The sequence below is a fragment of the Setaria viridis genome, chromosome 7, assembly GCF_005286985.2.
Source record: "Setaria viridis chromosome 7, Setaria_viridis_v4.0, whole genome shotgun sequence".
NCBI classification, from domain to species: domain Eukaryota; kingdom Viridiplantae; phylum Streptophyta; class Magnoliopsida; order Poales; family Poaceae; genus Setaria; species Setaria viridis.
In genome coordinates this window covers 16135963-16148648 of record NC_048269.2, presented here as the reverse complement: position 1 = coordinate 16148648, position 12686 = coordinate 16135963, and the positions used below count along the sequence as shown (strand labels likewise).

Sequence of the window (12686 nt, the reverse complement as noted above, 5' to 3'; positions counted from 1 at the left end):
CGCCTGGCTCTGGCGGTGCCCGCACCGCCTCCGCTCTCCTGCTGCCTCGACCGCCAACACCGACGGCCAGCAAGCCACCCCAAAGCCTCCTTCAGGCCCGCAGACCACATGTAACCCTACCCCCAACCCCAAATCCGGAACCTGAACCCTAAGGCTCACCGGTGCCATTGCCAGAGTTGGAGGAGAATACCGAAGCTGCTGTTCCAATTGAGACAAACTTAAAAATCAAGCATTTGAGCTGTTGCAAATCTCTTAAATAAGACCCCTACAGAACATGAATTACAACGAAAGTCTTGTCACATCAACAATGCATGACGTCGGCGAAGAGCCTCTCCATCACTATTAGTGACGACCCATCGCCTCCGCTCCCCCTCGCCGCCGCGATCACCTCCTTCATCTCCGCCGCCTTCCGCCTCATCTCGGCGCGCTCCACGGTCTCCCCTAGCACCGTCTCCACTGCTGCCGCGAGCTCCTCCGCGCCCAGCGCGGCGCGCGCCCCGCGCGCCACCTCGACGCACACCCCCATCTCCTCGGCCAGCACCTTGGCGTTGTAGAACTGCTCCGCCGAGAGCGGCCACCCGAGCAGCGGCACGCCGGCGCCGAGGGCCTCCTGCACCGAGTTCCACCCGCAGTGCGTCAGGAACGCGCCGGTCGCCTCGTGCGCCAGGATCTCCACCTGCGGCGCCCAGCACCGCGCCACGAGACCTCGCCCTGACGCCTCCACCCTCTCCATGAACCCCTCCGGCAGGCCGGAGCTCGCCGCCGTCGGCCGGATCACCCACAAGAACCTGTGCCCGCTGCGCTCGAGCCCCGTCGCCAGCTCCGTCATCTGCGACGCGCCGATCGTGTACTGTGACCCGAACGAGACGTACAGCACGGAGCCCGGAGGCTGCTTGTCGAGCCAAGCCAGGATGGCGCCGCCGTTCTTCGCTCCCGGCGCCGGCGCCGGCTGTGGCGCCGCCGTGGCGCGGAGCAGCGGGCCCACCGGGTATATCGGGACGTTGAAGAGTTGGCGGAGCATCGCTAGCCCCTTGGGCTCCAGGTCCTCCGTTGTGTTGACAAGCAGCCCGTCGGTGTGGGTGAAGGCGGCGATCTGCTTGTGAATGAAGGTGGACCACGCGTCCTTCCCGTCGGCGGCGGCGAGGTGGTCGGTGAGCTGCGAGCGGCGGATGGCGACGTCCGGGAACGGCGGCAGCTTGAACGCGTCGTCGGGGGAGGCGGCGGCCGCCGGGAGCGGGAGCGGCACGGCGTTCCAGAGCGAGAAGTAGACCGCGGATCCGTAGCCGCCGGTGGTGAGCACGGCGGAGTGTGACGCACCGGAGTCGCGGGCGACGCCCAGCGTCCAGCCCAGGAACATGTCCGCCATGACGTGGACGGCCGCGGCGGGGTCGGCGGCCCGGAGCCCCGCGAGGAAGCGCCGGAACGCCGGGCGGAGGGACTCGGAGGCGGCGAAGAGGGCGATGAGCTGGTGGTGGGAGCCGATGCCGGCCGTGGTGCCGGCGCCGGCGGGGAGGCCGTGGCCGGCCGGGTCGAACGGCAGCTCGTGGACTCGGACGGCGACGTCAAGGCTGGCGCGGAGGGGCTCGGCCACCCCAGGAGTGGCGACCACGGTGACGCGGGCGTCGGGGCGCGTGCGGCGGACCAGCTCCGCCAGGCAGCGGAACGGCGCGACGTGCCCCTGCGCCATGAACGGGAAGAGGACGACGTGCGCGCGGCGCTCGTTGCCCGCCATGGCGGTGGCGATGGCGCTTGGTTTGGTGGTGGTGGCGCTGGGTTTGGAGAGGGGTTAACCTGACAACCCGGATATCAAAGACGGCCGAGCTGGTCTGTGTAGGAGGCGAGTCCGAGTAGGAAACAATAATTCATGTGCACGTTTTACCTCCTTCCTGACCTCTGCTACCTTCCTGACCTGCTCGGACTTTGGATCGATAGTGAAGAACCCATTGACCGTCCACAAGAGAACGAAGCTACTCCCTCTGTCCAAAGATGATAGGTGTATATTTTGATCAATCAAAAGTCAAACTTTACAAACTTTGACCAACAATTAGTTAAATTATAAGCATATTTAGTATATAAATTTTGCATCAACATATTTGTACTTAAATTTATTTTGAGATGACATTAAGTTTTTAGTGATTGACATTATATTATAAGAGAAATTAAGAGTCAAAATCTACTTTGAAAGATTTTTCCCCAGTTCAAATACACCAATCATTTCTGGACGGAGGGAGTCCACATTCGGCAAACCGGTCAGCCTCAGGTGAAATCGAGAGGGCGTCTACAGGGAGCAACGGCTCGAGCTCGATGACTCTGCTTACCGTCCATCCCCAAACCACCCGGGGATCAGCCTCCCTCGAGGCCTCGAGCACAAGTAGAGCTTGGAGTCCTCAACAAAGATGAGTCCAAGTCCGCCATCCTCCGTCGTCATCAGCACAATGTATGGCAGATATAAAGTGTCTGGTGTATGAATCACGGACATTCCCGAAGTGGACACATCATACTTGATGATCATGGTGCCCTTGTGAAACATGAAGTATAGAGCGCGTCCTCAACGAGGACGGCAGGTGACAACAGGAAGTAGCCATAGATGTGCTCACCATAGGTGTGCTCGCTCCACACACCAGCCTCGGAAGAGTAGACACAAGCGAACGCCCGGCCGCCGCTAGCGCCCACGAAGACCACGAGGAAGGGGTCGCGGCGGAAGTCGATGTGGCTGCAGCCGCCGCCGGGGGCCGCGGCGAAGAGCACCGCCGCATTCCAGCTCCACGCGGGGTGGTCCGGAGGGAGGCGGAGGAGGACCTCCTCGATGAGCTCGTCCATCAGCTCGGGCGGGGACGGTGGCGGCGCCATGCCCACTTGGCGGAGGGAGGGTTTTGGTCGGCCGTCGGCGGAGTTGAAGTGCGAGATGATCTCGCCGAGATCGAGAAGGCTAAACGGCGCGGCTCCCCTGGCGCGGGAGCGATCCTGCCAGGTGGGGCCCATGTTGCAGAAAGGGTGGGAGTCAACGAGTCACAGCGACTCGTGTTTGTTTTTTTTTTCTTGGTCGAGATGAATTTGAGGAAGCTCCATCAGTTCTTGACCATTCAGTGAACTTTCGGTGCATTGAATCACAGGCCTCATTCTTTAGCGTGATAATTCGGGTTACAAGTACAACACCTGGACCAGTGGCAAGCAATTCAAGATATGTGTCAATTGTCTTTCAAGTTTCAACCGATCCCCACTTACGCTAAACTGTGTTGATAGTACCTGGATGTCTATGGGAAAATTTTCTAATGAAAACTCTGAAGACACTTTGTTGCATCATTGCATTATGGGAAAATCTTCTATGACACGATAAAATATCATCCGCGACAACAAAAATTGCATTAGAAATACATATTTATTCTTTTCTCTACCATCGTATTTTATGTTAAAATTTTTCACGGCAATATTGAATTATATTTCACGCAACATTCATTGATACAAGCACATAAAATGTGATATTACAATATCATGAAACCAACTATGCAACATTAAAAAGTCAACCGTGGAAGATATCAGAAAAAATATGCATTGCAACATCATAAATTACTCACTGCAACACTCACGAAATCAACAAGAAAAACATAAAAAACCACAAATTACAACATCTCGAAAATCAACTATATGCGACATCGAAATTCAATTGACCCCTTTGGAAAGCACCTAGCTAGTCCGAGAGAGCCACCCCGCCATGGAGGAGTTTGCCACCGGTGGGGGTGCCCACCATGATGGAGCTTGTCATAGAAGAGCTGCATGGTGTCCACTCCCACCATGGACAATTAAAGGCCCATTATTGGGGAGGCAGCTCCCACGGTGCACCGTACCATAGGCGATGTTGACGTAGGGCCCTGCGTCGCAGCTACTGAACTCGCGCCCTTCGAGCCGGCCAAACGACTCGAGCAGGCACTAGGTTTTTCTCCAGTTCATGGTCTTTGCTATGGTGATGGTGATGGTAGAGTGCAGCAGGAGCAGTGGCATGAAGATTCTGAACAGCAACTCACATGTGTGTTATCTTATGGTTCTCTTAGAGCAACTTTTGCGTACATTCCGTTACTACGATGCAAAGGAAGCCACGTTAAGGATAGCCAGTCTAGCCCCAAAAAAATGCTCCAGCGTTTTAGTGGGATCCACTAGATATTAAAAATATTGCTGTAATTAACAACTTTAATTTCTCTCCTCGCACCTATGATTTCTTTCCACATATATATAGGCGACTGGCACACTTTATTTGAGAAATGAGCACGTGCTATCATTTTCCCCTTTTGCATCGGGTGCTCAATTTGGCTTCAGATGCTAGGGTAGCACCGATGGAAAGTTTTGCTCCAACATATTGCGTCACTTCCATCCATTTCTCTCTTATGCTAGCACCATTTAAACTACACCGGAGCTGCCCTTATCAGGGGAGGTCTTTTATGGTACACAATACTACCTTATACTACTGTTCGAAAAAGACTCGTATGTAAGGATCCGACAATTGAAATTAATTGTATACTACTAAAACCTAAAGCTGTAGTACAGGTAGTATGCATGAGTAGTATGAGTAGTATAGGGGTATGATTGGAAATATATAAAATGGCATTGTTGAAATATATCAAATCGACTGGCGGCGACCGGCAGCGATGGCGGCAAGCGCAAGATATCCGTCCGGTGGCGATCTCCCTGAGCTGCTCCTCCGAGTGGGTGGCGGCGCCGATGCTCCCGAAACAGAGGAACACGACGCTGTGCTCTGGCTGTGCGTTGAGCCACGCGAGGCACTCATGCTTGTCTTCTGCCTCAGCGCCAGCGGCGCCAGAGGCGACCAGTGGCCCGACGCATTATACTGGAGGCACCCTGCACTCTCCACTGGGAAGAAGAATCCGCGGGTCCCTGAGAGCCCCCACAGCTCGAGGTTCCAGCGACGCGAACGTGTTCACTAGGATGCCATCGGGCTCCGTGTTCCGGCGCATCGCGTTCATCATCTACTTTTATAGCTCAGTCTCCGGGTCCAGGAGCGTTTCGCGCATGAGGTACGACGCCGGCATGGGAGGGACGTCGTGGAGCTCGAGAGGGGCATTTCCGAGCTCCTTGAAGCTGGGCTGACTTCCCCGAATAATATATATCGTGCTAATTACAATTTTACCCATACAAAAAACAATCTATACTCTATACTACTAGCTGGTAGTATTGTGCACTGAACTCCAGAGGAGAGAGAAAGAGGAAGAAGAGAAAGAGGAGGATGAATAAATGGTTACATGGTTGGACAGGGTAAGGTCAGTTAATTTATTTGCGGAAGGCAGTCACACCGATTCTAGCAGGAAGCCGCATCTAATGCATTAAGTCGTCGTACACCTATGATCAAAGTATTTACTGTAATTCAAAACATCAAATATCGAAACTTCCTTCTTTCTCGCTATCCTTCATTCACTGCAAAGAAAAAGGTATTGTGTCGGTGTATCTGCCGTGTCGAGACGATTCTAGCCATGGCACAACCTTCATGTTTGTGATATACCAATACATTTACCGTATAGCTCTATGTCACGGATAGTGCTAAAAATTTATGCATTGGACGGTACATAAAATTATAAGGACCCAACTAGACAGAGTAGTGCTAGCATATATGACACGTGGCCCGCTCCATCGTTGACTGCTAGTGCGGGCCCCATCTACAACCTTATCTTCTTCATCCTCTCGTGACTCGCCCACAGCACGACGGAAGTTTCTACCACGCGCCGGACTGCCTTTTGCCCGGCATCCGGTGGCACCCTCGCCGTCCACTGGTGGAAAAGTGAGCATTAATCCTAGTTGGAGAGACGTATAGGTCTCAAAAATCCAACCGGAACTAATCTTTCGAGACTGAAGGCCCCTTCTTTAGGCCCGGGTATTTCACCCGGGACTAAAGACCTCCTTTAGTCCTGGTTGGTACTACCAACCGAGACTAAAAAGGTTAAAAAAATAAAAAAATAGGCCACCTCCACCGTCCTGCTTGCTCCGGCTACGCCACGCCAGGTCCTCACCTATCGGCGCCATGCTGGGTCGCGCCTGCTCGCCTGCCCGCACCGCGGGGAGCTACGCCCCCGCCAGAGGCCTGGCCACGCGCTGCTCCTGCCGCCCCTATCAGGCCGGCAGCTTGTGCCCCCCGCCGCTCCGCCTAGAAGAAAGGGAGAGGAGGAGGAGAGAAGATAAGGAAGAAGAGAAAGGCTGCTGCCTGCGCCTGGAGATAGGAGAAGAGATAAGGGAGAAAGGGAGAGGAGGAGAGAAGATAAGGTAGAGAGAGAGAGGGGGGCGCGTGAAATTTTTTAGTCCCGGTTGTAAAAGCTCCACTTTAGTCCCGGTTGGAACTACCAAACGGGATTGAAAGGGGTTCGACAGACTACAAAATTTAGACCCGTGACTTAAACTCCTTTAATCCCGGGTTCAAAAATGATCAAGACCTTTGTAGCTGGATGGAAGGTCGTTTCTCTACCAGTGACCGTCGGCTCCTGCCAAGCCGCCCCTCCCCCACCCGCAGCCACCTCCGGTAGCGGTTATAGCTCGTGCCGATCCGTGGGAGGGAAAATGCGGCATGCATCGCCCCTGCCGCCACCCTCCCCTCGCCTGTATCCCCAAAGACACCGGCAAGGACCACCCTCCAACCTCCCCTCCCTCCTTCCCCTTCTCCTTCCTCTCTATATCCACCGCGCTCCCTCGCACCTGCTCCCACTGCCCGTGCCCAGCGGCAACCTAGCCACCAACCACACCGCCCACCAACATTCTTCACCCCCACTGCGGGCACGTGCCACCGATTGTCCAGCACCGCCCCGGCCGGCGACTCGCCACCACTGCTGGCCGCCCAGGCTCTCCCTCTAAGCTCGGCGGGCCCAGAATGACCCCAGGAAGCCCCAACCCGAAAATCCTAACTCATGTCTTCTCCTCCGGCGTGTGTCACTTCGTTTGAGAACTAACTTCCTCCGGTGTGTTCAGAAAGACAAGAAGAGGGCTCTTAGCTGAGAGCCCTCTCCATTTAGCTTTTGCGAAATTATAATAATACGCCCAAAGTTGCAGCTCTACGGCTGGTAAGTTGACGAGGTCGGATCAAGCCAACTTGATCGGCATCCCTGAACTTTTTGAACTCAAAAGTCAAAACCGTTTCCCACCGGTCCGATCGCGGTTTTGGTTCCGGTTCCATCAGCTCGCTCCGTCGCTCGAGTGGGACCCGCCCTCACGCCATCCCATCGGTCTCGCTCTCACGCGGTCACGCCTCCTACACTTTCCAACTCGCCGAGGCGGCGTCGGCTCTCGTGCCACTACCACCGCCACCAGGAGAGGGAGAGAAGGGGGAGGAAGGGTGCTAGGGTCGCGTCGATCTGCTCATCGCCGATCCGCTACGAGGCGCGATGGCGGGAGCGGCGGATGCGGAGCCGAGCCACGGCCGCAGGCGCTACGTGAAGCTGGGCAAGGAGGAGAAGGACGGGGACGCGCCGGTTGCCGGCGCCGAGGACATCCGCCCCGGCGAGCTCAACCAGGCCGTCCAGGTGTGGTCCCTATTCCCGGCCGGCCACCGGCCGATCGGCGTCCCCCGCCCCTCGATCTTTGCGTCCTTCACTTCTATCCCCTTTGATCTCGGCTGATCTATGCGGGTATGTTGTCCGTGTTTTTGCGATTCCGATGCAGTTCAAGGTGAGGAAGTGCGACGTGTGCTGGCAGGAGCTGCCGCCGGGCTACCAGCTCCCCGCCGACGAGCCCTGGGCCACCGGGATCTTCGGGTGCGCCGAGGATCCCCAGAGCTGTACGTAGCGCTAGCTATCTCCACGCATTATTAGTTATTACCCTCCCCACTTTTACTATTTGTCTTCTTGTCGTTTCGTTTCTACTTGTCTCTGTGCGGATGGATCGGATCCGTGTCTGCAGGAAATGCTATTGTTTCCTTCTTGCCGGGCTCTCATGCATTTACCAATTCCCATGCTTGTAGTTGTAGCAAACATGGATTTCCAGATCTATGTGGAGGAATCTGTAACTCTTTGCATCGCAAATTTAGCGCCATCCAAATGCCTTTTGTATCATATGTCTGCAACCATTTCCTGATAGCAGACTGAGTTCTATGATGTTGTCGGGTGTTGTTAGTCCTCGACATACTCCATCCGTTCCAAATATATGATGCTTAAAACAAGTAATTTGCTTGCTCGCTGGATATTTAAGAACGGGTGTGGTAGTTGTTTGTTTCTTTTATTTCCATGTTCCTTTTCTCTTGACTGTAATGCCATGCTAATCTGCAATTCATAGTAGCCGAGCTTGGAAGTAAATGGAACCCTGGCCAACTCTAGCTACTGAATCCTAGCTGAGTAGTACTGATGAAGGGCCAGTATCTGCTCTAACGTTAACTGGCCATTGTATCCTGACATCTGTTGTTCTATTGAATTAGTTAATGATTGACTGTGTTTTAAGTGTCTCGTGGGGTCTCTTATTTCTTTGTTAGGCTGGACTGGGTTACTATGCCCTTGCGTGCTGTTTGGACGTAACGCCGAGGCTCTTGATGGAATCCCATGGACGAGACGTTGCGCTTGTCATGCTGTTTGTGTTGGAGGTGGCACCGCACTGGCTATCCTAACACTAACAGGGGTACTGAATGGTGTTCTTGACCCACACTTATCATACCTGATTGGTGAAGGGCTACTGTCTTGTTGGATCATATCTTGTGCCTGCCTCTCTTCTCCCCGCGAAAACCTTCAGAAGAAATACCATCTCAAGGTTTGTAATGCTTTCATTGGCTCTTACTGAGCTTTTTACGTACTTAATTTGCATCATCCTAGTTGATGTCGGTACTAGTTTCCATTCAGTAGAACATTTACTGATATGTGCTGTTTCGGGGTAAAACACTGTTTGCATTTGGAATAGTGATTTGAGGCATCAAGTAGCTAGTAGCTTGGTAGAACTGCATGCAGGAGCTTAAATTTGTTAAACTGTATTGATTAGTGACCACCCCTAAATAATCCTTCCATGCATATGCTCTGACGCTAGATCGATGTTTCTCGAACAGCGTAGTCCTATCTTAAGTAGCGGGTGTGGTCGTGTTTATATGTTTCCTGCAGCCACGTGATGAACCTTATATTAACTAACGGGTCATATATCTCATTTGTATTCCTTCATCAGGATTCTCCATGCAATCCTTGGCTGGTTCATGGCACTCTGCACTGCTGCGCCATTTGCCAGGAGCATCGCGAGAGGAAAGGCCGGCTTGATGCCCAGAGCGTTGCTCCAGCGACCATCATGAACCCACCGCCGGTGCAAGAGATGAGCATGGCTGAGATTGGCCCTTCAGCCTCGGCACCAGAGAGTGAAGCACCGGAGACTGCGCATGGCTATGCTGAGGTTGAGGTCATCCCTCTGTAGAGCGAGAGAGTGATCATATCAGCGTACAAGCGCATACCTAGCATTTAGCAGGAAGTGCAAAACAGGCCTGGAGTAGTCTTGGTGGATTTTAATTAGTGCTGAAATAGAGATACAGTAACTCCCCTATATTCTTTTTGGTTAAGGCGGTACATGAGACCTGTTACCGAAGTTCTTGCCATGTGGCTACAGTGAACCTTAATCTTCTACTCCCTCTGTTTCAAGTTATAGGTTATCTTGGTTTTTCTAGATGCATAGATATTATTATGCATCTAGATGTAGGGTATATCTAAGTGCATAATAAAGTCTATGAATCTAAAAAAGCCAAAACGATCTATAGTTTGGAGCGGAGGGATATATTATACATGAGACCTGCTAGCAGGAAGAGGCAACCAAAGCTACACTTGGGTTGTTGATGGAGATGATGGCTGCTGGTTGCTTGGTTTACATAAGATCTCAGTTTGGTGGCTCTCTTCCTTGTTGCATTGCGCATATGTTCTTCATAATTGGATGTCCTGGAAGTGAACATATGTAAGGGCCTAGTCAGATTCGTCATTCAAACGCACGATAGGACACATCCTAGAAGCGAAGATTCAGTACTGTATGTCTATTCGCATGCACTGGTAGACTAGATTGTAATGCCCCTATATATCCATTGTTGGCAAAATATCTGAAGATATTTTCAGTAGTTGCACAGCTTAATTCCCACAATGTAGTTGGCAAAAGATAACCACTGTTCAATGTGGATCGTCGACCTGCTGGACTTGCTGCCGCATCGCTCGCACATGGGGGAAATCTGGGCTTAGAAGCTTCTGCCTGAGTGGGGCTCGCGTCCGCTGCTGGTCGTGCGCACCCACACTGACCGTCGTGCATGCTCTACCTTTTCCACACGACATGGATTGTTGGTCAACTTAGGGTGTATTTATATTTGTTGCATGAAGTCCCTCCGTTCCAAATTGTAAATTGTAGGTCGTTTTAACTTTCCTAGATTTATAGATATTATTATACACCTAGGGAATGGTTCAAGATGGATGATGATCTTTATATTTGGTTGGGTGAACCGTATCTCATTTAGGATGAATCCATCCCACTTGAGCTAATTTTCTACTAAGAGTGATGAACCATATGGTTCAAGAAAATTGATTGATCATCCATATATGTATCATTTGGTGCATACGACCAAACACATATATAACTCATAGATGAAATGCTTCAGCTTGAACAACATTTGCAGAGTCCTTGATTACCATCAGCATTTGTCACCAAAGAAAAATAAGACAATAATACATGACATGTTTTGCGTAACTGTTTGTGCTGGTCTGATTAAAATGCAAAGAGAACAAATCAAGAACAAAACTGATGATTTAGCGAGAGTGTCGGTTGGAAGACAAATAAGTTCGATTGTTTATTAATTTCCAAGCCACATACTCTTGCCTTTTACAAGGAGGTGTCACAGGCACACAGAATTCTTGCTAGATTGTCTTGAGAAAAGTGTTATGCCTGGTACGCGACTAGGATTCAATTCAAACTCTCAATTCTAATCCTAATATCTTTTCTGGTGCAATCCTTCTCAACAAATTAAAAGTAGAACGTGCAGGGAACAATTACATCCAATGCAATTGTCATAGGTGAATCCTTATTTTATCCTTTGGTAGACTAGATCACAAAATCACGTACAGGATCTGAAGGAAAGATGACGCCGCTCGCCTCTCGCGAGACGGGCGTCCTCGGCTCTGGCGCATCCCGCACCGGCGCTGCCGCCACCACCACCCCTCCTCCCACTGTTAACACTCCTCGTGGTCCGCTGGCGACGCATCCCAGACCGCCTCTCGCAGCTGCTAGTGCGGCACGGCGCACCCCAGAGCAGCAGCGCTACACCAGGCCGGGCAGTCAGTTCCAAGAACACCTCCTCCATGACTACTACTCCACTACCATCTCAGGTGCCTCCTCATCCCCTACTTGTGGTCGTTTCTGGATCACTCCTTGCCGCGCCCCGTTTCAACTCCTCCTACATTACTACGGTCCTATTGTGAAATATGCTGGAACGGCTTAACCCAACGAGCACTACCGGAAACAGTAAGTTTGCTGAGTGCCCCGAGCACTCGGCGAAGGCCCAAAAACACTTGGCAAAGCATTTGCCGAGTGTAACACTCGGCAAACAGGACTCGGCGAACTTTCCCTCGGCAAACAGTGGATTTGCCGAGTGTCAAACGTCGGGCACTCGGTAAAAGCTTTGCCGAGTGGCAAAAAACACTCGGCAATGATTTTTTAGAAAAAAAAACAAGCTAGCACCACCGCCGGCCGCCGCCACTGCCGTCGGTCGCCGCCACCCTTGCCTCCTGCCGCCAGGCCATGAACCCCGCTGCCACCAGGCCCCCACCCTTGCCTCCCGCCGCCACGCCATGAAGCCTGCCGCCATCCACCAACAGCGTCGCCGCCGCGCCACCAGCCCCCGCCGCTACCACCAATACCACGCCGCCATTGGAATCCGGGAAGGTGGGGGGAAGCCCGCCGCCGACACCACCCGGAGCCGCCGCCGCCACCTCCCGGAGCTCTTGGACGGCTCCGTGGCCCGTGCCATCCCTAGCCCGCGTCACCCCTGGCCCGCCCCAGATCCGGAGGGGAGAGAGCTGGGGGCCGCCGGATCCGCGCCGGAGGGGAAGAAGGGGGCGCGGATCCGGCCGGAGGGGAGGGAGCCGGGGAAGGAGAGGCCGAATCCGGCCGGAGGGGAGGGAGCCGGGGAAGGAGAGGCCAAATCCGGTCGGAGGGGAGGGAGCCGGGGAAGGATAGCGCGGATCCGGCCAGAGGGGAGGGAGCCGGGGAAGGAGAGGGAGGGAGGGAAGGGGCGGCGGCGGGGGCCGGCGCCGGATGCCGGGCGGCGGTGACAGGGAGAGGAAGTTGGGGGGCGGGTGGGGGTGGCGGAGGAAGACGAGGGGGCGCGCGGGTGGGGGTTGCGGAGGGGGCCGGGTGGGGTGCTGAGTCGGTGGGACTATATGTCCTGGGCGCTGCGGAAGAAAAAATCGCCGAGTGTCCTAGGTGTGACACTCGGTAAAGGGTTGCTTTGCTGAGTGTCTAATCCAGGACACTCGGCAAAGCTATTTTAAAAAATTCAAAAATTATCCAACAGTTTCAAAAAATTGCCAAAAATTCACATGAAATAATATATATTCTTTATTGACTATACAAAAAGTTTTGTAGTTAAATCAAAACTCGACCGTCACTTTGACTCCAAATCTTATCGAATCCGTCTCAACATTACTATTCTTCTTCTGAGATGCTTCGGTTTGTAAACATCGTACGTGAGGAAATGTGCAAAACCTTTT

The 12686-nt window shown here is 53.1% G+C and overlaps 2 protein-coding genes across 2 annotated transcripts; one reads left to right on the top strand and one right to left on the bottom strand.

Moving 5' to 3' along the window:
- Nucleotides 1–301: 301 nt before the first annotated feature.
- Nucleotides 302–1732, bottom strand: LOC117864666 (UDP-glycosyltransferase 92A1). Its single transcript, XM_034748784.1, has one exon. It carries the CDS (start codon nucleotides 1730–1732, stop codon nucleotides 302–304), a length of 1431 nt encoding a protein of 476 aa, XP_034604675.1.
- A 5486-nt stretch (nucleotides 1733–7218) lies between these two features.
- Nucleotides 7219–9729, top strand: LOC117865508 (cell number regulator 6). The gene is made up of 4 exons (XM_034749736.2): nucleotides 7219–7511; nucleotides 7651–7765; nucleotides 8453–8724; nucleotides 9127–9729. The coding sequence occupies exons 1-4, from the start codon at nucleotides 7374–7376 to the stop codon at nucleotides 9364–9366; spliced, it is 765 nt and encodes a 254-aa protein (XP_034605627.1). The 5' UTR covers nucleotides 7219–7373; the 3' UTR covers nucleotides 9367–9729.
- The last annotated feature ends 2957 nt before the right edge of the window (nucleotides 9730–12686 follow it).

Excerpts from the sequence above, each read along its gene's own strand:
- LOC117864666 (XM_034748784.1), bottom strand. The coding sequence starts at position 1,732 with ATGGCGGGCAACGAGCGCCGCGCGCACGTCGTCCTCTTCCCGTTCATG.
- LOC117865508 (XM_034749736.2), top strand. The coding sequence starts at position 7,374 with ATGGCGGGAGCGGCGGATGCGGAGCCGAGCCACGGCCGCAGGCGCTAC. Across the intron at positions 7,512-7,650 it reads AGCTCAACCAGGCCGTCCAG|TTCAAGGTGAGGAAGTGCGA; the intron begins GTGTGGTCCCTA and ends ATTCCGATGCAG. Across the intron at positions 8,725-9,126 it reads AGAAGAAATACCATCTCAAG|GATTCTCCATGCAATCCTTG; the intron begins GTTTGTAATGCT and ends TTCCTTCATCAG.